We start from the raw sequence: 26,068 nt of genomic DNA, 5'->3' as shown, positions 1-26,068 counted from the left end.
GGTTAGTTGACCTCATGATCAGGTTCCTCAGCTGTCAACCAGCTCTCACGTGATGGACATTTTAATGGACCACTGACCAATCCAGTCACGTTTACCTGATTGCTTCTGGACTTTAATTATTTTCTTTGTGCAAGTGCTCAAACAGAAGGCAGATGGCACCTTGTGGATTTTTCACTATGTAATTATATGGCATTTTAATCCATTTACGGTTATTTCTTATTCAGTTTTTATTAAATCTGTATTACATCATTCAAGGCTCACTATCAGTTGCCATAGTTTATTTTTTCGAAAGATAGAATGTTCATTTGAAAGAAATAATTATGCTAATTGGCTGTGCAGAGCACTCTACATTTCTCAATGATGTCAGTTTTTTGCAACCAGTGTGGTTTCTCAGCTTTTATTATTTTACTTAATATTGCCAAAGCTGTCTGTCAATTAAAAGCAATTTGCTTTTTTTAAACAATATATCAAAAAGCTTTTGTCTTGAGTATGACAAGGAAGAAATGTTGTTGTTTTGGGTTTAACCCCAGTAAGACCACAAACCCACTGGAAGGTGCTGGCAGCTTTCTCACATACTGACACTGGCTGAGCCCGAGACTTGAACCCATGTGGACAGAGGTGAGATGGCAGTGATCAGTAAAGGCAAGCACTGTAGACCACATGGCCATCTAGGGCTCCTAGAAATAAAAAATTTATTTTGTCAAATTCTATTTTTTTTCATTTAGTGCACAAGATGTATGGATGTATTATGGAATGACTATAGCAACAAACAGAGATTTAGATTTACCACCATCAAATAATGCATCAACAGATCATAAAGTAGACTGTTTTCTTGAAATAATTACTGTAACAAAAATCTTAATACCCAGATCTGCTACCACATTATAAGAAGGTAGATCTTTGTATATACATAAGAACATTTTTAGTCAGGTAAAGGCCAAAATACTATATATATGTGCTGATAAGTCGAGGCCAACTGCAAACTGCACAGACCCAAATCTGCTGTCGCATAATGTACCAGCAGATCTGGGTCTGTGCAGTTTGTTAGAAGTAATCAGTAGAATGAACAACATAGACTGTGATCTGCATGCACATTTTGCTATGGCAGATCAGGATCTTTGTTGTTTGCATTTGACTCAACTTATAAGCAAGTATATATGGTAGATGCATATTATACATTGTTGCAATGGTAAATTCTACTTAAGTTAAAAGAAAACCATGGTAATCACCTCTTTCAAGTTTTTATCTCTTTATGTTAAATATTGGTGGAGTTATTGCCCCTTTTTGATAAATTTAAATCTCTGCTACAGCTGATCCATGTAACCAGCAAAGCTTCAACATATTTTGATGCAATTATGTGTGTGCACTTTGTAACAGACCTGGTTGGACCATTTGTCTTGTTGATGGAGGTTATACCCCCGATTGTCTATCCTTCTGCGTTTGGTTTCTGCAGCATAACTTTACCAAGGTTTGCTTGATTTTAGTCAGATTTGACATGCATCCATAATTTGATAAGATCTCAAATGAATTTGATGTCCAGTTCTTCAAGAAATTACAGCAATTATGCCCCTAGTCTGCCTGTTCTAGTAATAATGGTTTATACAGTATTAATTTGCCAAGAATGGTTGGATTTCAGCTAAATTAGCATGCAGCTTAATAATGATAGGACCTTAAATGAATTCAGTTTCAAACATTTATGCTGACTGATCTGTCTACCTAATTTGGATTTCTTCAGAGCAATTAGCATATATCCTCACTTATATGTTGAGTCAAACTACAAACAGCAAAGATCCACATCTGCCATAGCATAAAGCACTTGCAGATCTGGGTATAAGTTGATTACTCCTAACAAATTTCATAGACTCAGATCTGCCGGTACATTATGCAACAGCAGCAGTTCGTCTCGACTTATAAGCCAGTTTTATGGTAATCTTAGATGGATTTCAAACACATTTATCTTGCACCTTTATGGTGATGAAACCTTGAAGTAGTTCATTTTAAGCATTGCATGTCATCATTTGGAAGAGTTATGGCCCCTGAATGCCCATTATCTTAACTTTGGTTTTGAAGTTAAAGCTCAGCAAAGCATATTGTAGCAAGTGGAATCCACTGATTCATAAGATGTTGAAATGAATGGATTTTCCTTCTGTTGAATATACATACAAATATTTATGGTACTGTTCAAACTGTATCAGGCAGTACCATGAAAACTTGCATGGAAGTTGAGTCCAACTGATAACAAGATAGATCCTGATATACCATTCCATAGGGCACCAGCAGATAGGTCTTTGTGTTCTATTAATCACTCTTAACAAACTGCATACATGCTGATCTGCCAGCACATAATGCCTTAGCAGATCTGGGTTTATACAGTTTGCAGTTAGACTTTACTTATAAGTAGAGTCAGACTGCAAACAACAAAGATCATGAACTGCCATTGCATAATGCACTTGCTGTTCAGGGTCTATGTTGTTTATTCTACTGATTACTCAAAACAAACTGCACAGACTCAGATTTGCTGGCACATTATTCAACAGCAGATCTGTCTGAGCAGTTTGCAATTGTACTCATAAGTGAGTTTATACGGTAGCTGAAAATATATGTAGATAATGAATAAATGTATATTAAATTCAGCTGTGATATTATTGTGCTTGCTATAATTTGTTATTTGTAGACATTTGTGATTTCAGAAGATTTAATTTAAAACATGTTTTCTCAATAATTGTTTTGTATTGGTTAGAATATGAATGAAGTAATAATGTCTTTTTATTTTCAGGATTATATTGTGAAATCAACATAAATGAATGTGCTGGTAACCCCTGTGTTAATGGTGGTACCTGTCAGGACCATGTGAACAGTTTCAGATGCATCTGTCCATTAGGTAGGAGTTTCTAATGAACTAAGATAAAAAAAACAAAGGTACAAAAAACATGTGTAAAACAAAGAAACAAGTAAATTGATAACAGTAAATTATATACAGTTATTAAATTCTGAAATATTTACCAAATTGAGAGCATAGTATTTAAACCCTGAGAGGAGCTTATGTCAAGGAACAAGAAAGAAATGTATCATATATTAGCTGTACTGGTCATAAGTAAGAACTGCTCATGGGATGGCCTGTTGTCCATCATATGTCCATCTAATAGACAAGTTTGTTATTGCAACTTCTCATAAACTATAACTAGGATTGCATGAAAATTTACACAAGATGTCTGGTTGGTTTTTGTGATATATACTTGGTTCTAAATGAAAATGGTGCTAATCTGATATCAAACATGGCCACTATGTCAGCATCCTGAAAATCTTGCTATTGTTTCATATTTTAACCATCTACTTCATTACTTCATGCAAGCGCCTTTGGACGCCTCTACTCCATTCACATGGAAGTGCCTTTGGACGCTTCTACTCCATTCACATGGAAGCGCCTTTTGATGCCTCTACACCATTATCATGAAAGCGCCTTTCGACTCCTGCTGTAAACATCAGCCATTTTGAGTAGGTTTTCAGAGCACCACCTTCAGGGAAAACCCCCCATTAGATACTACATTCATTGGTGTGAATGACCATTACATCAAATCACATGGTTGCTGTTTATGCTCTGGTCGAAATCTGCTATTTAAAGTAACTGGGTCATTTTCTCCACTCTCCAAAATGGAGACCACGGATTTGGTTCAGTACTTAATTGAGTTTTCACAATTAGAATCACAACTATGAAAGTTCCAATATCTTAGCTAAAGGCTCTCATATTGATGTGGCAGCAAATAGTTTTTGTAAATTTTCTAATTCAGATGATTTAGTGATATAGACGCAGACAAAGAACTTGTAAATTTGGAGTATGAGAATTGGCAGCTACGGTTGGTCACGTGGCTTCACTGACTTAATTGTGAACAAGTTCTCTCAAGATTTTAAAGGTCATAAAAAATTCTTCTGTGAAAAATGATTATACAGCTATAATGATCGGATTTTACTCTTAAATCTTTCCATACATAATATATGTGTACCAAAAATGTAAAATGGTTAAAATTGCTGTTAAACATAACATACACTACACTGCCTAACAGTTAACAGGCAGGCCTATGTGTATGGAGTCAAATAGGTAACAGGTATTCTGTTTATAGTGTACTGCACTGGGTAACTTTGCTACATGTATATCAAAGCTTTAAAAAGCCATGAACTCTAGGAGGTAAAGGGTTAAACAGAAAGTCAGAATGACAATGTGTTTCACCAGAAGAGTTATTATGATATCTAGTTGGTCCTAAATGAAAACTTTGCTGATCTTACATCCAATACGTCTACCCTAATGGCCATTTGAAAATTTTATCTCAAGAATATCAGAGATGGTTTGAAGACTTTGCAGCTAAACAGAAGAAATGGTTTTCAATTCCTTTAGGCCAGAAGTAGATTAGTCCCTTCGAGGGACTCATTTTTTTTAATATACCCAACCATGACTGTGGTAGGGGCATATAGTGTTGCCTTCATCCATCTGTTCATCTATGCATCCATCCATCACTGGTTGCATTGGAGTCAGTTTTCATGTATAATGGTGCAGCATTTATCTTCCAGATACATTTTTGCTACTCCGACTTTTGATATACGGGATTTCTCAAGTCCATTTGTCTGGCTGTTCCTCCTTCTGTTCAGCTGACAATCTCATTAGCCCTACAGTTTTGGTGGATTGCCTTGAAAGTTGGTGAACTTTACAGTGATCACATAAGATATAGACAAATCACTATACTGCTGCAGTATTTAGAAGTTGTTGCCCCTTTTGATTGGCAGCTGATTGCAGTGTTTGACAAATTCTTGTGGACACAAATGTTTGTATACACCTGCCATAATGTTGTCTCTCTGAAATTGCCTGCAGTACACAGTTACCAAACTTTTTGAATTACTTGTGCTTGTATATTGATTTCAAGGTCAAAAGGTCAAAGGTCATGGTCAGTATATCTGGAAAAAAAGTGACTTCCATACAGTGGCTTCAGTTTGCCATCAGCTGTGGTTACCAAACCTTTTGGATTGCTTGCACACGAGGTGAGGAAGAAAATCTTGATCTGGGATCAGAATGCACAAGGTCAAAGTCAATAACTGAAAGAAGAAAAAAATGGTTTACGCATAATAACATTAGTTCTACATAACAGACCTGAAGCAAGCTTTGTGGCTGGCTTATACTTGGGAAAAGGAAGAAGCCTAATTAATTCATGGTAAAACAAGTCAAATGTCAAAGTCGCTATGACTGACAGAAGGAAAGTGATCTCTACACAAAAATTTCATTTATCTACAGACTATTAACATGCCTGCCGGCCATTATGCTTTTCTTCACTAATTACATCTTATGATTGCATGTTTATGGATTATGTTTTTTTTTGTTGCATTAAAAAATGTTTGTCATTATTATCTTCTCTTTGATCCAACATCTCATATAAATTTGACATTGTTTTATAGAAGAAAACTGTTTCATAAGAACAGCACATTTGTCCATTGTAGACCTACATGTACACGTACTTTCCTTATGTTGTATTTATAGCACCTTATTTTATACATTTCCAAGAAAAAATATTTCCTCAGTTTGACCATTTCTTCTAAGTATTAGAAAGAAAATGGTGCCAGATGTTAAGCGAAACAGACTTTATCAATGTGACTCATGGAAGGTATATTACTGAAAAAAATTAGAGGAAATTAGAGGAAATCTTTTTAAAATTTAAAAACATGTCAGATCAGAAAAAAGGAAACACTGATAGTGGTTTTCAAATGTTTAAAGAATATGAAAGTGGTGTAATACAGTGAGCATTAAATTAAAAAATTTATCAGTATGTTTTGTGTTTGTATTCTGGCACTAATCCACATGGAACTGACCATTTGTGACAAGAATTTTAAGCAGGTGAAAATACAGGTTAATGGCAAAAGTAAATGTACATATTTCATACAGCTTATTGTAATCATGGCATGACATTTTACACATTCAGATTATGGTTTTTTGCCACTTAGGTTATGCTTATTCCTTTCTTGGGGTTGGCAAAGAATGTATTAAACATGGGGTGGGCATGGGCCTTAACCCTTTACCTCATAGAGCATAGTGACAAAGTGCAGCACGCTATAAATAGAACACCTGTTACCTAGCAGACCGCATCCGCATAGGCATGCCTGTGAATTGTTAAGCAATGTAGTGGTGTTACGTTTAACAGCAGTTTTAACCATTTTACGTTTAAGGTAGACATCTATTATGTATGGAAAAATTGAAGAGTAAAGTCCGATTGTTATAGCTGTGTAATTATTTTTCACAGAAGAATATTTAATGTGCTTTAAAATCGAGAGAGAACTCATTCACCGTCATGTCAGTGAGGCCGCGTGACCGACCGTAGCTGCCATTTCCCATACTCGAAATTTACACGTTTTTCGTCTGCGTCTACATCACTAAGTCATCTGAATTTGATAATCAATAAAAACTAATTGCTGCTTACATAAATATCATAGCCTTTACCAAAGTTATTGAATCTTTCGTGGCTGAGATTCTACTCGTGAAAACTTCGTAAGTACTGAATGAAATCCTGCCTGTGAACTGTTAAGCAATTTAGTGTATGTTATTAACAACAATTTTAACCATTTTACATTTTTGGTACACATATATTATATGTGGAAAAATTTAAGAGTAATGTCCGATTGTTATAGCTGTGTAATTATTTTCCACAGAAGAATTTTTTTATGTGCTTCGAAATCTTGAGAGAACTCGTTCACCGTCATGTCATTGAGGCCGCGTGACCAACCGTAGTTGCCATTTCCGATACTCGAAATTTACAAGGTTTTCGTGTGCGTCTATATCACTAAGTCATCTGAATTTGATAATTTATAAAAACTAATTGCTGCCTACATTAATATCAGAGCCTTTACCTAATTTATTCAATCTTTCGTGGTTGTTATTCTAATCGTGAAAACTTCGTACGTACTGAATGAAATCCGCGGCTGCCATTTTGGAGAGTGGAGATTACGACCCAGTTACTTTAAATAGCAGATATCGACCAGTGCATGAATAGCGACCACGTGATCTGACGTAATTGTCATTCGTAGAAATGAATGTAGTATGTAATAGGGGGGGTTTCCCCGAAGGTGGCGCTACGAAAACTATCTCAAAATGGCTGCTGTTTATAGCAGGCGTCAAAAGGCGCTTCTATGCGAATCTTGCAGAGGCGTCAAAAGGCGCTTCCATGCGAATGGAGTAGAGGCGTCCAAAGACGATTGTATGAGGTAAAGGGTTAACACATTAATCCTTGGAGGTTTTTGTCGTTTTCGTCTGAAATGCAAGTAGGAAACACATATTGAAAGCTATTTCTGAATGCATCCTAAAACACCAACTTCCAGGTGATCTTCCAATAACATACTGCCTAGTTATGTTAGAAACATCATTTTTCATTGGCCATTTTGCTTGTGCATGAACAGAAGGATAAAAAAAATTTTTTTTTACAAATATATATATATATATATCTTATCCTACTTTTTGCAAAGGTTCATCTGTCTGTTTGCAGTTCATACTGATCTGCCTTAGATCTGAGACCAAAAGGTCTCAAATCGAGACGCGAAATCAGATTCTGACCATGAATGAATTTTGGGTAGAAAGAAATCGGGTCCAAAAAATGAGGTTTTTCCCTCTGTATTTTGTAGTGCAACTAGAAATTCCAGATTATTTACTATAATTGTAGAGCTACTTCTGTCTACCTTTCTATAATATCATCCACTTTTGTGTATCTTACATGACCTTGTCACTACAGAGCTTGGCAGTAGGCTACTACCTCCTGTCACGTAAACTCGTCACCAGGCGTTAATGTGTTAAAGAAAATTCTTGTTGTAAGAGTTATTGCCCTTTTTTATTTAGGCCTGAGTTTGTTAATCCAACTACTCCTGCGGTTTTCCTTAGATTGCTGTGAATCTCATTACTTGCTGTGTTATGGGTATCATCATAATAATGAAATTCTTTATATAAATTTGAATAGCTAAAGGTACAAAAATAGATGGCTTGCTTAACATATGCCAAGGTGTAATCCATGCATATAAACCTATGGAACCTCTCCCCCACCATACTGAATTCTACATTCCTTACTTGGTGTAGAGTTTATACACTGAGTACATGTAGATACATGTAGACTAGATGACTCGCTTCACTGGCCTCAGTTTTTGACCATTTTCTTTACAATATCTTGGTAGCTGTATGCACTGCATGTACACAATTTATCTGTGTGCAGGATACACAGGAAGCTACTGTGAGAAAGACGTAGATGAATGTGCATCCAATCCATGCAAATATGGCGTCTGTCAGGATGGGAGCAATATGTTCACTTGTGTATGCTATGATGGATTTGAAGGATATCTGTAAGTATTACAGTTTTCTGATTTCTTTCAACTTAAAGAAAATTTGTTTTCTTCATATATTTACCATGAATTAATATAATAAGCTCATGGAAATCCTTGCCAAATTATGAATAAAAAATTAATGGAAATCCATGCCAAACTTTGAATGAATATAGGTTAATGGAAATCCATGCTTTGAATGAATATAATAAGCTCATGGAAATCCTTGCCAAATTATGAATAAAAAATTAATGGAAATCCATGCCAAACTTTGAATGAATATAGGTTAATGGAAATCCATGCTTTGAATGAATATAATAAGCTCATGGAAATCCTTGCCAAACCATGAATAAAAAATTAATGGAAATCCATGCTTTGAATGAATATAATAAGTTAATGGAAATCCATGCCAGACCTTGAATGAATGTAATTAGTTCATGGAAATCTATGCCAAATCTTTTATAAATGTAATTAGTTAATGGAAATCCATGCCAAATCTCGAATGAAAATTATAAGTTAATGGAAATCCATACCAAACTTTGAATGATTATAATACATTAATGGAAATCCATGCCAAACCTTGAATGAATATGCAGTGCAACCCACCATAATGCACCCCTTGATAACGTGAATTCAGATATTATGCGACTGTGGGATAGCTCCCAAAAGTTTGTATATTCATTTGCATATAAAAATGTATTTTTTGTTCAAAGTACATGAAATAGTGTATAAAAAATGTATTATCATTTTGGGGAAGAAATTGCATATGAATTCGAATATAATACAATTGTAGCATGGTTTCTGAAATTTGAAATAAATGTACTTGTATTTTTCTAGTCCCAGGAAAAAAAATATTTTTAAGTACAAGAAATAGTGTGTAAAACATTTATTATCATTTTGGGAAAGAGATCATGTATGAATTTTTATATAAATTAATCCTGGGATAGCTTCTGAAATTTAACAATTTCACCAGGTTCTTGAAGTATTATACTAAAATAAACAATATTGGAAATGTTACTTATTACTGATCTAGGAGTAAAGCCAGTAAGTCGTCTTTGTGATTGTCTTCAATTAATTCTGTATACAGTCGTTGCTCAAACAATAGCCAACATGTGTTTCTTTAACTGCATACACAACCAAGCAGCAAACAATGGGGTGGTTGACAAAAGATTCTCACAATTTAATAAACATAAAAAACAAAAGTCGCAAACATGTTTGCTGGGCTTGGCAGTGTTATTAGATGTAGTCAGTTGACCAGTAAAAATAATATCTGCTTTATTAGCTGGAAAGTGAAAGGGTATGAAATTGTACATGTGTTCATCTTAAATTTTTTTATATAACAAGTGACTATTGACCATTACAGGCCAACTGCACTTAGTTCTCGGGTTTTACATGTGTGTGGTGTTTGCTTATGAACTCATTATTAATTTCCTATTTTTTTAAAAAATATTTAACAATTATGGAAAAGCAAGTTCACAAATGCAAGTCATTCTCTGCACTTTGCGCAATGATTAGTTTAGTAGTTTTCACACATTTCTTTCGATATTCACAAAATCTGAAGTAAAAGTTATATGCATGCTGAAAGTATGTGTTGGTTGTTAATTATTCTTGCTGTAGTCATTCAGATGAAAAGGCGTACAAGTGTTAATTATTGGAAATTTACAATGGATAAATGTTCTCAGAAATGCATGAGAAAATTTTAGCAGTATGAAATTTGTAGACACCGTTCATGTACCCTGTAACGTAATGAACCATACACTTGATTCATCTTTCTTAACATAATTTTGCTGTTAATTTTTCCCATTGAATTCAGCCACAATGATCTGTGACAAAATTATTGAATAGTTTAAATATGTATGCAATTTTTGCAATGAAATAACATGTAGTATAGATTAATTGCAAGCCCCGATGGTATGATATCAGATGATAAGTAAACGGTCTTAATACTCAGTTCATACTCTATTGTAAATCTGTGTGTAATTTTTTAATGGAATTGCATGCATTATAGATGAACTGCATGCCACAGCAGCACGATAGTAAATGGTGTTGATACCCTATTCATCATATACATTAGACATATATATATATATATATATATATATATATATATATATATATATATATATATATATATATGTCTAATGTATATGATGAATATATATGTATGTGTGTATATATATATATATATATATATATATATATATATATATATATATATATATATATATATGTCTAATGTATATGATGAATATATATATGTATGTGTGTATATATATATATATATATATATATATATATATATATATATATATATATAGATGCCAATGACTTGTTCTCTGAAAAATGAAAAATGCTGTAAAAACCTGCATTAATGCGACCCAGCTATTAATGCAATCCAATTTTTTGGACCCCAATTATTGCTTTATAGTGAGGTTCTACTGTAATACAAATGGAAATCCATGTCAAACCTTGAGTGAAAATAATAAGTTCATGGTGTTAAATGCCATTTGAGTTGAGAATAAAGGTTATAAGGTGGGATTCAAAAAGGGGGGAATAATAGTTGCCACAAATATGGTAGCTTGAGACTGCATATTTAGGCATCACAAATTACAACAAACTAGTACATCATTTATTTGCTAATTAATTGCTGGTACTTACAAAACACACACTGTAGAACAGGGTTTCTTTGAATTAATTGCAATGATAAGGATTAACAGTTAATTTGTTGCACTGGCTTTCTTGCTTGTTTATGTAGGACTAACTTTTAGCTATTGTGCACTCTGGCCACAGCTGACCAGAATTCGAGAAGAGGGCATGTCCTGGGGGATAATAAGGCATGTCACAGGTGAAATGGTGTGTCCTTTGAGAATTTCATGCATATTGGACACAGAAGATCAGTTAATATTTAATAAAAATGAGGATTTAGAAATTGACACAAAAAAATCCCAATCTTATGTCCCAATCTCCCTATGTTTTTTATTCAATCTTCCTAGTTGCTTTTGAAATGTTGACAGGAATGTATTTGTAGATATAAATTATTGTGGTTTTGCAAAGAATTAATTTTCATGGGTATTCAAATTTGTTGATTGATCAAGGAGATTCTGTCAGTGGTGGAAATCTTAACTGCATAATTTTAAACATCAACAGTAACTATGTAAGCAGCACCAAGCTGACCAAAACAACTTTAGGCTTTGATAAATTGACCTTTTTTTGCACTTTGATTTTTCATAAATCAGTAGCCATAATTTTCATTCTTTACAGCATAAAACCTATTCATATAATAAATGAGACTTTCTTTTACAAAATGTTTTGCCTAGAAATTTGTGACAATTGCAGTTTCTTAATATCCGTGCATTTTCCTTCAGTCATGTATTCCTTTGGTAAGTGCTGAATTGGCTATGTCTGTGACAACTGTATAACTTTGGAGCCATCCCTAATTTCATCTTCATTTTGTTAATATTAACAAGCAGTATATTACAGATGCGGAAAGCTTGCAAAATTAATTCTGGAATGGAACGTTTGAAAACAACTGTCTTTAGAGATATACGATAATGAATTTTACAGTTGGAAATTGAAGTTACACAAGATGGTGTATGCTTTACAATATTTCCTTTCAGATGAATCAAAATTTATATTACTGCATATTCTCAAAATGAGAAAGTTGATTTATGTTTCTAAGGACACATTAAAAAAAATATTCTTTAAAAATTTTATGCATTCCTATTTAAGAAGCTGTAATCATGGAATGTATTAGGTGAAGTTAATTTGTGCATAGTTTTAGCAGTCAGTCATTTTGATTGGCTAGTACATGTGTGCCTGGTTGTCAGGCTACATCTATTCCCTCTCTTGTATTGCATAGTTTGGCTAGAAGAATGAATTTTTGGGTCACAGTAGGTTAGATCTAAAGGCATTCAGCTTGAATCACACATCATCTTATTCCAAGTACCAAATAGTTAGAATCGGTAACATTTGCAAGAAGTACTTTCAGTCAGCTCTTTTGTATCAGATATTTTTTTCTGAAAGCAGAAATGTTGAGCATTATGAATAATTTCTGACAAATGTAGCCATTTAAAAAGTTTAAAATGCATTGATTTTACCATCTTGAAAAGACCGTATTTTTACAACTGTGTTGTCTTTTTTTTTTTTTCAAGCTGGTTATAATTAATTATAATTACTTATTAGTTGGTACAAGTAATGTCCAATTTTCCTCCCTCAAGGTGTGATAAAAACAAAGATGACTGTGTGAACAATCAGTGTCAAAACAGTGGACAGTGTGTGGATCTGGTTGGCGGTTACACTTGTAACTGTACAGTAAGTTTTTTCCATTGGCTTTTGTTATAAGTAATCCCATGTAGTACTTTTAATTATTCATAATTGTGTTCTTTTTAGTACATTGGTGGCTGATAATTGCTTGTTTTTCAGTAAATTTTATTAAATTTACACTTCTGAATATAGCACATTCATGCTGGAAATGTCACATGAGTATACAAAAAAGAGGACACAAAGCTAACATTGTAATAAAAGATGTTTATGAAGACAGCTTACACAAGGTTAACATTGTAATAAACATGTTTATTAAGACAGCCTTCACAAGGCTAACATTGGAATAAAATATGTCTATTAAGACAAGGTTAACATTGTAATAAACATGTTTATTAAGACAGCTTACACAAGGTTAACATTGTAATAAACATATTTATTAAGACAGCTTACACAAGGTTAACATTGTAATAAAATATGTCTGTTAAGACCAGGTTAAAATTGTAATAAATGTGTTTATAAAGACAGTCTACACAAGCTTAACATTATAATAAAACATGTCTTTTAAGACAAGGTTAACATATTAATAAACATATTTATTAAGACAGCTTACACAAGGTTAACATTGGAATAAAATATGTCTATTAAGACAAGGTTAACATTGTAATAAACATGTTTGTTAAGACAGCTTACACAAGGTTAACATTGTAATAAACATATTTATTAAGACAGCTTTCACAAGGTTAACATTGTAATAAACATATTTCTTAAGACAGCTTATACAAGGTTAACATTGTGATAAACATGTTTATTAAGACAGCTTATATAAGGGTGATTGGACTTTAGGAACTTGACTCTCCTTACGAAAAATAAATCAAGATTGAAAATGTTTTCTGAAAAAGTGTCAGTGATGGGATTTTAATGGGAATTAAAATAGGTAATATTTATTTTCTTGATAAATTGTTCTGTGTAACTCAGTAACCCACTCCCTCCAGACCTTCAGATCACCTTGTCTGGGTTGGCAAGTCACCTCATCTACAGAACTCCTATCTGATTATAAAACAAATATCAATTTATTTAATTATTACTAAAAAAGATAATAACAACAAACATGAGTATTAACCAATGTAATACCATATTCCAAGAACTCTTTGAAGTAATAATTTGTTACCCTACTGATCATAGACCAGAGGAGTGATGGGATGGTCTGTCATCCTTTGTCCATTAGCACATGTTTGTTATCACTACTCCTCATAAACTGATTGGAGGATTGATGTGATATTATGACTCTATGGTCTTATAGTAGGAGGTAGAAAAGAGCATGAAGCAACAAGCTTTGTAAAATTCAATGAAATACTTTATTTACCTAGAATACAAAATGAAAATGTACAAAATAAGTTATGATATTGCAAATTAAATCCCACATAGTCCTAGAATTTCAAACAAAAGTCCTAATGATTAAAATTCTAAATAAACCTTAGTGATATTCCAAAATAAATCCAACACTGGAAGTGTTGATGTGTCTGTGGTGACCTGCATTGTAGTGATGTACCACCAGTTTTTTTTATCAGAATTATACAATTCAAGAAAATATCCTTATTTGAATTTCATTATGAATCCATGTCTCTATTTTGAAAAATGTTATTTTTGAGCACTTTGTGGTTCCAGAGAAGGATTACTTCTGTGAAATAATTAAAATAAATAAATTCCAGCCCTAATGAAATATTAAATACAACAATATTACAACTGATTCTGCTCAGATTTTAAAGCACAAATACATAATTTTTCCATTAACAAGATTATGTTGTCCTCTTCCTGACCTCAGGTCACAATTAGCATTTTCTTTTTAAAAAAAACTAATTTCTTTTTTTAAAAAGCAACTAACGAAAAATTTCATGCTAGAAGTTTCAGATGTTTACAAGATAAAATCTTAGTTATAATTAGAAAGTCTGTTATAATAAAGAACATTATAAACACAATGTCCTTGACTACAATTATCCATAGCATATAATGAAATAAAAAAATTAAAAAGATACTAATAAACAATTCAAATTCATAAAGATAACAATGAAACTTAACATACCTATTCATCGTATGGTCTAGATGATCCTAAATGAAAAATGGTACTGATCAGCAATCAGTATGGCTGCTACAGTGGCTATCTTGAAAATCTTGTTATTGATAACTGCTCCAGAATGGTTGGTCATACTAGCACGAGGTTTACATTTTAAAGACTTCTTGTGATTTCTTTTTGGTTCTAAATGAAAATGGCTCTGATCTGATGTCCATTGTGGTCACCACAGCAGCCACCATCAGACTGTTAGCACTACTCCCCCGAATGGATAGTCAGCACTTGTGATGTCTAGCTGATCCTAAATGAAAATGAGGTCAATCTTATATTTTATATGGCCACCACATTGGTCATCTTGAAATCTTGTTATCACTATTTCTCCTACATTGATGACAATATCAACAAAGGGTTTTCATTGAAAGATTTTGTATGATGTCTGCTTTGTCCTAAATAAAAATAGTGCTGTTCTGAGGCCCATGTATGGTTGCCATGGCAGTCATCTTGGAAATCTTGTTTTTGCAACCCTACCTGAAAAGAATGTTGTATTGATACGATGCTTGCACCAAAAGGCTTCTTTAGATGTCCATTTGGTCTTAAATAAAATTAGGCCATCTTGAAAATCTTTTTATCACTATTCCTTCTGAATGGATGGTCACATCATCATAGGGTTTACACTAAAAACACTTCTTTAGACATTTAGTTGGGCCTAAATGAAAATGGTGCCAATCGGACATCTAGTATGTCCATCACAGCACCCATCTTGAAAATCTTGCTATTGCTGCTCCTTCTGATCATGTCATATTTAACATGTTGTTTTCAAAAGAAGACTTCTTTTGATGTCTAGTTGGTCCTAAATGAAAATGGTGCTGATCTGGAGTCCAGTGTGGCTGCCACAGCAGCCTTCTTGAAAATCTTATCACTAGTTCTCCTAAATGGTTAGTCATAATAACATGGTGTTTTCACCAGAATATTTCTTATCATGTATGGTTAGTTCTAAATAAAAATGGTGCCAATTGGATAGCTTGAAAATGTTATCACTACTTCTGCAGGATGAATGGTCATATCAGCATGGGGCTTTCAATACATTATTTCTTATAATGTTAAGTAATGTTGCTTCTTATGATAATAATATCACAGATGGTTAGCACTCAGCAGTTATGAAGAGGAAATGATCTTATCTTGAATTCCAGTAAATTCTTTTGCGCAGTCCCATTGAAAAACTCTTGTTCAGAATTTTGTGGTTACTACAAACCCTGAATTTAAGGTCCATCAATCAATGTTATTTCTGTGGAAGCAATATGATCCCTTCCCTAATCATGAATTTAAGTACCAAAAAAATATCCTTTGCAAAACCACAAAAATATAAACTCATGAAAGTGAATAAATTCATGGCATTTATATATTATTCTTGGAGGCTGAGACACTAGCATGATAACATAAGATGGGTTGGAATAAGCAGGTGGTTGAGTCATAACATGGGTTGGAATAAGCAGGTGGTTGAGACATTAACATAAGATGGGTTGGAATAAGCAGGTGGTTGAGACATTAACATAAGATGGGTTGGAATAAGCAGGTGGTTGAGTCACTAACATAACATGGGTTGGAATAAGCAGGTGGTTGAGACATTAACATAAGATGGGTTGGAATAAGCAGGTGGTTGAGACATTAACATAAGATGGGTTGGAATAAGCAGGTGGTTGAGTCATTAACATAACATGGGTTGGAATAAGCAGGTGGTTGAGACATTAACATAAGATGGGTTGGAATAAGCAGGTGGTTGAGACATTAACATAAAATGGGTTGGAATAAGCAGGTGGTTGAGACATTAACATAAGATGGGTTGGAATAAGCAGGTGCTGTGACATTAAAGTAAGATGGGTTAAAAAAATCAGGTGACTGAGACATTAAATTTAGATAGGTTGGAATAAGCAGGTGGCTGAGACATTAAAATAAGATGGGTTGGAATAAGCAGGTGAGTTTAGAGGATAGCACTGACCTTGCACTTGTACCTTGTACATTTGCCAGAACTTCTAGGATCAAACCCAGAATTGAACTGACTATTGGAATCATTAATTGTTGTTAATTTAAAATCCACTCTCACTGTAGAGTTTATCCAACAGCTATAATGGTAAGTGTTGGTATCCAATTACCTAAATGAAAGTGTGTGTAACATGCAGAAAAATGTCTTCTATAATTAGAATTTTTCAATAACAAAATTTGTTACAATTATTTTTTCCCCACATTGTAGGGTACAGGGTTCTTTGCACCACATTGTGTAAATATGAGCAGTTTGTGTGATGGAAATCTGTGTGCAAATGGCGGGACCTGTATGGAAACTAACAACTCGTTCCTATGTCTGTGTCCAGAAGGTAATAAGATAGTTTAAATCATACAAATATGATCAAGCTTTCAAACTGGAATATTTTCACAGCTTTCCATGTCTGTCAGTTATATTCACCTGTAAGCCAGATCCAAATGAAAATAACACAGACCCTGATGGTCTGATGCAAATAACACAGACCCTGATGGTCTGATGCAAATAACACAGACCCTGATGGTCTGTGTTTTACTTATTATTCCTAACAAACTACATATATCCTGATCTGCCAGAACATTATGTGATGGCAGATCTGGATCTATGTAGTTTGATGCAGCTTAATATGAGAGTACATATAGTACATCTATAAAATAGAAGACGGTACTTGATGTTGTTTTATGTGTCCAGGAAGTTTGAATTAAATCAGGCATCCAGATTATTATATACATCATACTAAGCTGTTTACTGTCCATCAAATATAACATAGATTAATTAATCTGTAGAAAATGAATCCATTTTAGTATCTCACCTCCCAGGTTCTTCCTCCACCATTTATACTGGCCGCCATGTATAGCCTATCTTGTGCTGAAAAATGGCGTTAAACCCTATAACAACAACAACAACAGTATTTTCTCATTATAGCACTGTCCATGGGAGTCGTAGAGTATGTCTTATAGTGAGATGGCCATATTATGTTGTTTTATAAGAGGAATCACCTTGTAAAATGACCAGCATTATAGTGATGGAGTAATGTCATGAAAGTTACAGTAGTAATGGTAGAATTATAGTCACTAACAAAGTTATAAGTTTTATGTTAAATTTTGGGTTAAAGTTTTGTACAATCAGATATGAGGTCTCACTAGCACATGGACAAAGACAAGAAAATGGATTCTGCAAAAATCTTGTTTAATAATTTATGTTTTGCAAATTAAAGTTTATGTCAGTGAAGAGTAAGGATCACACATCTGTCCTGTGTAATTACCATTTCAGAGAAGATCAACAAATACCAAGAAATTATAGTACAACAAATTTAACATAGGTAGAGATTGTTCAACTATTATGAATTTAAAATGTTAATAATACAGTATCTAAATTTTAATTTAATTAGTTTTTAATTTTTAACTTGGCAGGCTTTTATGGGCAGTTTTGTCACATGGTCGATGACTTGTGTGCTTCCTCGCCATGCCAGAAAGGAGGACTGTGTCTCCAGTCAGGAATGAGAATCTCTTGTGAATGCAAGGTGACTAGATAAAATATTGATATGGGGATTTTATATACACATATTGATGTTTGGATGTTATATACACATATTGATATGGGGATGTTATATACACATACTGATATGGGGATATTATATACAGATATTGATATGGGGATGTTATGTACAAATAATGATATGAGGATGTTATATACACTTATTGATATGGGGATATTATATACAGATATTGATATGGGCCTGTTATATACACATATCGATATGGGGATGTTATATTCACATATCGATATGGGGTTGTTATATACACACAGAGGATCCAGCATTAGTGTTCCTTTTGTTTGAAATCTATGATACAAGTTGATTAGTTTGCATCTTTTAGAGCCTTGGATATTTAAAGATTGAATTGTTGGATAGGTTTCATAATATAAAGTGAACTCAGATGTAAGTGTCTGTTATTCTTATGAGTAAGTATACTTTCTTTTGAAGATCAGTAACTTTCACTTATATTTTTCAGAAATTTTGGTAAGATCTCCTAAAATACCATAATTTTAGTGAAGAAAGGACATTTGAGTGAATGTCAAAAAATGTTCACTGTGATTTTGCTGAAATTTCAGTCATATTTTCACTAGGGTATGATTTTTGTAAAGCATATTTTAATAGGAAGCCAAAAAAGTTATTTTTCAGAGTAAACATCAGATCAAGCCCAGAATCTACCTTGCACCAAATTTTCTAAGTCCAAAGATTCATCTATGCTTGTACTACCAGATATTAATTTTCTGATCATGTTAACATTTTCTCTACTTTTTTGGTCATGTGTTTGTCTGTTTTTAAACAACAGTGGAAATAAATTAAAGAAAACTAACATGCATGTGTTTCTTCAAATTTATATGAGTATATATTCATCCTTCCACATCAGCTACACTGACATATACATGTACTCTAACTCCCACCAATATTTATATTTGAATCAGATTATTTTCCATGATATTATAATACATGAGCCTGATTTCCATATGGAAAAAAGTGCTTATAGATTAAAGTTGCAACTTTATTCCACATAGAATTTTCACTTGCTGTGAAGTACTTATGGAATTGATATGGAATAAATTGTCTGATTCCAAGTTTTTCAGTCCATATCTCTTCCATATGGATTCCAGAAGTATTCCATACGGAATCCATGAGAAATTTCTGTACAGGTAGGATACTTTTACTGAGGATAAGTGAAAATGTGATCATATACTTTTTGGTAAATAAGTAACAATGCTAGCACATGTTTACATACAAACTGTGACCAGGATTAAACTGTTTTTAAAAATTCACTACAAATACCTTACTGTGCACAGACCATTAAGATAATATAAATATGTAGAATTTTGTTTAATGATTGCCATTTTCATAACATCCAGCTTATTATGGAGGGTGCATATAGTGTTGTCCAGGTCCATCCAATATGTCCCGTCACAACTTTAGTTTCAACTCTGAGATTTTCAAAGGATGCCAACATTTGGTATGAGGCTTTGCATTATGAAGACCCAAATTCAGATTTGATTTTCATCATTTTCTGACAAAATTGTTTTCTCCCTTGACTTTGAATGTTTCCTTTCAGCTTTGTTTCTGCTGAGTAACTTTTGAAGGCTATATGGATTAAAATAAAATAGGTAATGAGGCTTTACTTTAAGAGAACCTAGCATGGGTTTACTTTTCACCATTGTATGGAGTAATTGTCCCAACTTTGCCTTCAATTTCATTTCCACTTGGTAACTTTTGAAGAACTTAAATGATTGAAATTTCACTTTACATTAAGATTGTCTATGTCAAATTTGATTTCATTGTTTTCTTACATTTTGGGGATTTATGGCACATATTTGACTTAAAAACATTGGAGGTCAGTTTGCACTGAGTAACTTTGAAAGGACATCATGTATAATTGAAGTTTAGTTTGGTATTAGGCCAAGTTTGATTTTCACTGTTTTCTGGGAAATAAATTATGTAGTTGTGGCCCATGTTTGCCCTTTGCCCTTTGATTGCATTATATTAGCAAGACGACAATGGTATATGGAAGATTTCTCATCCATTTATAGTCACTAAATAATGGGTCAGTGAAAATCCTGATGATATGAAGAGTTAAATCTGATCAGATTTAGGTAAATATCTTGATCTAACTTTTCTGGGTTGTTGTACATATGACAACATATATTTACAATCTGGGACCTATACATGAAGGTGTTGCCTTGCGTTCAAAACCAAAATATCACTGAGTATAATCAGTAAATTGTTAGTGTACAACACTGGAGTTTCTCAAAAGCTAAACAAAATGAACTGAATGATCTTGATGCATTGTGGTTTTAAGACAATAAAATTAATAATTGGACGTTACTGTAAAAATATTAATACACTCATTTTACCGTATCAGTTTAATATTGACTTTGAAAGGAAGTGTAACTCTAAATACTTCATTTCAATGAAAGATAAGACAGTAGATTCATATTTGTAATCTAAATCTGTGTTAATTTTTTTACTGAATTAGATTCAGATTCGCTACAATAATTGTACACTATCAAGAAATCTGTCTTATCTATACTTAGTAATTTAACATACATACACACTAATGAATCAAGTCAGATTGCAAACAACAAAGATCCTGACCTGCCGGATCATAATGTCGATTAGGGTCAATGCTAAATGCAGACCTGCCAACACTGAAAAAATCAAAATCAGGGATATGCCCCCAAATCACCATTAAAAATCAGGAGGCAGGGTAAAAAATCGGAGGTACTAGAGTAAGGTGTATATATCATGATGAAGATGTTAACTTTTATTATTTTAGTTCATTGTATGTTGCACAATTACATTTCTCGCAGCAAAACTTCATCATTTATTTGTCTTTGGGTGTCAAATTCACTAACAAGGATAGCTTCCAGGGTTGATGCTGACAGGTTGCCTCTTTGACTGGTTCTGTTTTTTTCTGACCATTGAGAATGCTCTCTCAGCATTGTTGTTGCTGTGTGATATTGAAAGTATTGGTAGCATTACTCTCCCAAGGGTTGGAAACAACAGTTTGCCAGATCCATCCTTTTTTTCCCTGAGAGCATCCCACTAAAGGATGACTTACTTATTCATGCAAGTGTTGCAGATATGTCTAAACAGTCTATAGCAGGGGTCAGCAACCTACGACACGCGTGCCAGACTTGGCACGCAGAGCGATTTTCAATGGCATGGAAGACCCCCCCCACAAAAAAAGGTAATAAGTGGAAAGAAAGATTTTTTCAATGCAAGTCAAAACAACGTATGTCAGCATAATGGCTGCTGCTTGCACTGGACAGCGCCATATCATTTTCTTAATATTTCTTGCATTAGCTAGGTATCGCCACATATCCGCTTTCACTGGGCAGCAGCAGGCTATATTAGTGTGGCGCCAAAGGCACTACACCAGTCACTGCATGCTGCCACTACTGAGGGACATGGCCAACGTCTTAAATGTTTATAGTTTTATTGCTATTTCTTATGTTCTTGTATTAAATACAGTACCCCTAAAATTGCCGAAAAAAGGCAAAAACTTGATCAACGTCCATTTCAAGAAAATTGGACAAAAGAATATGGATTCATACAACAAAGGATCCTGCTGTTTGCGCTTTCTGTTGTGAAAGTGTTGTGTGTCGTACGTCTAGTGTACAAAGACACTATGAAACCAAACATCAATCCAAGTTTAAAACCTCTGAAGAGAAAAGTGAAGCCATCAAAAGGGCTATTTTTGGTTTCAAGAAACAAACTGGTATTTTGAGTCAAGCAGTTGGGATGAAGAATAAAGCTACTGAATGTAGTTACAAAATTGCTCAGTGTGTGGCTTCGAGAGGCAAACCTTTTATAGATGGAGAGTACATCAAAGAAACTTTTTTGAGCAGTGCTGAAATTCTGTTCAGTAATTTACCAAATAAAGAAACTATACTGTCTCGGATTCGAGAAATACCAGCTTCTGCAAGATCAATTGAGAGGCGCATAACTGATTTGGCTGAAAATTTAACAGTTAAACAAACAACTGGATTAAATCAAGCTATTGTATTTAGCGTCGCTCTTGATGAAAGCATTGACTTGAATGACTTGTCACGCCTAGCTGTAGTCACACGATATTGTGAAAATAATCGTATTTATGAAGAGTTGTGTTGCTTGCTAGCTCTTCATGATACAACCAAAGCAGAGGACATTCTGACTGCATTCGTAAACTATTTCAAAAATCAGAACATCAAGTTGAATAAATTATTCTGTGTAACAACTGATGGTGCTGCTGCAATGGTTGGCAAAAAGAAAGGATTTGTCACACTTCTTGAGAATCACGTTGGACGTCGACTATTAAACTTCCATTGCATTATACACCAGGAGAGTTTGTGTGCAAAGATCTCATCATTGGACTTGCACTCTGTGATGGCAACTGTTGTTAAGATAGTCAATTTTATAGTTTCCCTCTCTTCATTGATTCACAGGCAATTCAAGTCTCTTCTACAAGAAATTGAGAGTGAATATGCAGATCTCCTGTTGTACAGCAATATTCGCTGGCTTAGTCGAGGTAAAGTCTTGAATAGATTCGTTTCTTGTCTGGAAACAATTAAGGTGTTTCTTGATGAAAAAGAACAACATTTCCCAGAATTGAATGATGAGGACTGGCTGTTGAAGCTGATGTTTCTGACAGATATAACGACACATTTAAATGAGTTGAACTTGCATCTACAAGGACAGGGTCAAACAGTACTTGAACTTTTTGGCTACTGGAAAGGATTTGCGTTGAAACTGGACATATTTTGCTGTGATATCAATGCCAAAACATTTAAGTACTTCCCAAATGTGAAGGCTCATTCAGATCGATTTACAGTGATTATAGATGAGCTTCAGAAGTACATTGAATCACTCAAAGTGGAGTTTGCTAAACAAAGTCAAGACTTTCAAATTCATGGACCCATATTTTCATACCTCATCAAGCCTGACTTGCTTGATCTGACTACTACCCAATTAGATCTGGAACTTTTTAGGTGGATGGATATTGTTGATTTTGAAATGCAGCATGTTGAATTTAAGACATCAAAATTATGGACATCAAAATTTGCCGAATTGCGGAAATCTCTGGAAGGAAACTGCTTAGAAAAATCAGCTGCTATTCTCAACTGCTGGACATCCCTCCTTGAAGCATTCATCTGTTTGAAGAAAGTTGCATTTGCTCTACTTTCAGCTTTTGGTTCAACTTATACTTGTGAACAGATTTTCTCTCACATGAAAGCTGTTTTAAGTCCACAAAGAAGTCGCCTAACACCTAAACACTCAGAAGCCTGTGTGAAGCTGAAAGTGACCAAATATGTACCTGATATTGAACAATTAACCAAGAGGATGCAAGAACAAGGCTCACATTAATTGAGATACAGATTAATTGCATTCAGTTGAAGTTTTATGTTCAATTTCATTAATTAAACATTAATATAATAAATTCAAGATCAAATTTATTTGTTTTAATAGTAGTTTCATATATACGAGTACTTATATATTTATTTGTTTTAATAGTAGTTTCATATATACGAGTACTTATATAATATATAAAAATATGGTAGAGCAGGTAGACTTATAGGAATATAGGTTGCTGGCACGCTGAATGAATTAGAAATCCTACTTTGGCACACTATTATCAAAAGGTTGCCAACCCCTGGTCTATAGTATCATTTAAGGACATGGCATTTTTCTCCAACATGCATAGAAGGAATCAACACTGATGATCTGCATAGAGAGTTTCAGCTTTACCAAATCTACAACTTTGACACAGAATTTGATGTGGAAAGAACCAAGCAAGTCAATGGACGAATGAAAGCAAACTGCTTCTCCCAATCACTCCTGTATTTTTGATCCCATTTCTTTTTCTTGGCTGGTGAAAAGTCATCAGTTACTTTCTTCTCTTCTTTTTCACTTCTTGCTGACAAACTTATCCATTATGATACTGAGATTTATTGATGGAGTCGAATAAAGAGAACCACACTGTGAGACAATCTCTTTGTATTGGCAGATGAAAACCATAAGTCAAGCCAGATATGGTAAAGTACTAAGAAAGATACCAGACACAGAAAACCAGAAACAGAAACAGGGAACCCAGAAAATGATGTTTTTGTTTTAAAAATATACATTTTTTTTTTCCTCAGGGATTTCAAAATTCTGGATTTTTTTCTTAAAATTTGGGAAATCAGGAGATAGGTTCATAAATGGGGATTCTTCTGATCTTTTCAGTAGGGTTGGCAGGTCTGTATATACTATGGCAGATCTGGGTCTGTGCAGTTTGCAGTTGGACTCTTCTTATAAGTGAGTGTATAAGGTAGTTGTGACAAAAATCTGTTTGTTTTTTTGACTGAATATTTTGTCTACTATGTTGATTTGTGTATAAAACAAAATATCTTAAAGTCTATTTGATTTTAAAATTGTGCTCACGTGGAAAAAGAAAAAGACAAAACAAACTTAAATTAGAATACTCTGAAGTTAAAAGGCAAAGAAATAAGAAAGCTGAAGGTAGTTTTTGTAAGACATAATTTTCTATGTCCTTGTAAAAGTTTATAATGGTCATTTCATTGAACCTACTTACCCTAAGGGACCCTATGAGATGACCCATAGGATGAGAACATATCACAGTCTTTTTATAAGTCATTGCAAGAAGCATGAATGGGAGCAAATGAACAGATCTTTTATCAGTCTGCCTCTCCAACTATAAAATATAGCACATGTATGCATATAAATGCATATAATCTAGCATATGTATGCATATAATCTAGCATATGTATGCATATAATCTAACATATGTATGCATATAATCTAGTATATGTATGCATATAATCTAGCACATGTATGCATATAATCTAGCATATGTATGCATATAATCTAGCATATGTATGCATATAATCTAGCATATGTATGCATATAATCTAGCATATGTATGCATATAATCCAGCATATGTATGCATATAATCTAGCATATGTATGCATATAATCTAGCATATGTATGCATATAATCTAGTATATGTATGCATATAATCTAGCACATGTATGCATATAATCTAGCATATGTACTGGTATGCCTATAATCTAGCACATGTATGCATATAATCTAACACATGTATGCATATAATCTAGCACATGTATGCATATTATCTAGCATATGTATGCATATAATCTAGTATATGTATGCATATAATCTGGCACATGTATGCATATAATCTAACACATGTATGCATATAATCTAGCACATATATGCATATAATCTAGCACATGTATGCATATAATCTAGCACATGTATGCATATAATCTAGTATATGTATGCATATAATCTAGCACATGTATGCATATAATCTAGCATATGTATGCATATAATCTAGCATATGTATGCATATAATCTAGCATATGTATGCATATAATCTAGCACATGTATGCATATAATCTAGCATATGTATGCATATGTTTGATTTTATATTTGGAGAGGTAGACTGATAAAATATCCGTTCATTTGCTCCCCATTCATGCTTCTTGCAAGGACTTATACAAAGACTGTGATATGCTTTTATATACACTTGCAACACTTAATGGACTGAAGTGTTTCTTAGTGGATACTTTGAACATAAGTGGACTCATGGTAAGGCCCTGCATATAAGCCAAGTGGGCTTATGGTATGGCCCTGCATATAAGCCAGGTGGGCTTATGGTATGGCCCTGCATATAAACCAGGTGGGCTAATGGTATGGCCCTGCATATAAGGCATGTGATCTTATGGTATGACCCTGCATATAAGCCAAGTGGGCTTATGGTATGGCCCTGCATATAAGCCAGGTGGGCTAATGGTATGGCCCTGCATATAAGGC

At 33.8% G+C, this 26,068-nt stretch overlaps 1 protein-coding gene across 1 annotated transcript in view; it reads left to right on the top strand.

Moving 5' to 3' along the window:
• LOC149802826 (uncharacterized) overlaps nucleotides 1-26,068 on the top strand; it is a 349,692-nt gene that overhangs the window by 233,761 nt on the left and 89,863 nt on the right. The window contains exons 39-43 of the mRNA XM_089952278.1: nucleotides 2,777-2,881; nucleotides 8,229-8,355; nucleotides 12,552-12,645; nucleotides 16,914-17,034; nucleotides 18,113-18,222. Of these exons, the coding sequence (XP_089808404.1) occupies nucleotides 2,777-2,881; nucleotides 8,229-8,355; nucleotides 12,552-12,645; nucleotides 16,914-17,034; nucleotides 18,113-18,222 (557 nt within the window). The remainder of the gene's footprint in view (nucleotides 1-2,776; nucleotides 2,882-8,228; nucleotides 8,356-12,551; nucleotides 12,646-16,913; nucleotides 17,035-18,112; nucleotides 18,223-26,068) is intronic.

This window comes from Sinohyriopsis cumingii, chromosome 3, assembly GCF_028554795.1.
Source record: "Sinohyriopsis cumingii isolate HCF-2022 chromosome 3, ASM2855479v2, whole genome shotgun sequence".
NCBI lineage: Eukaryota > Metazoa > Mollusca > Bivalvia > Unionida > Unionidae > Sinohyriopsis > Sinohyriopsis cumingii.
The sequence above is the reverse complement of the archived record's forward strand: the minus strand, read 5'-3'. Positions and strand labels throughout refer to the sequence as shown.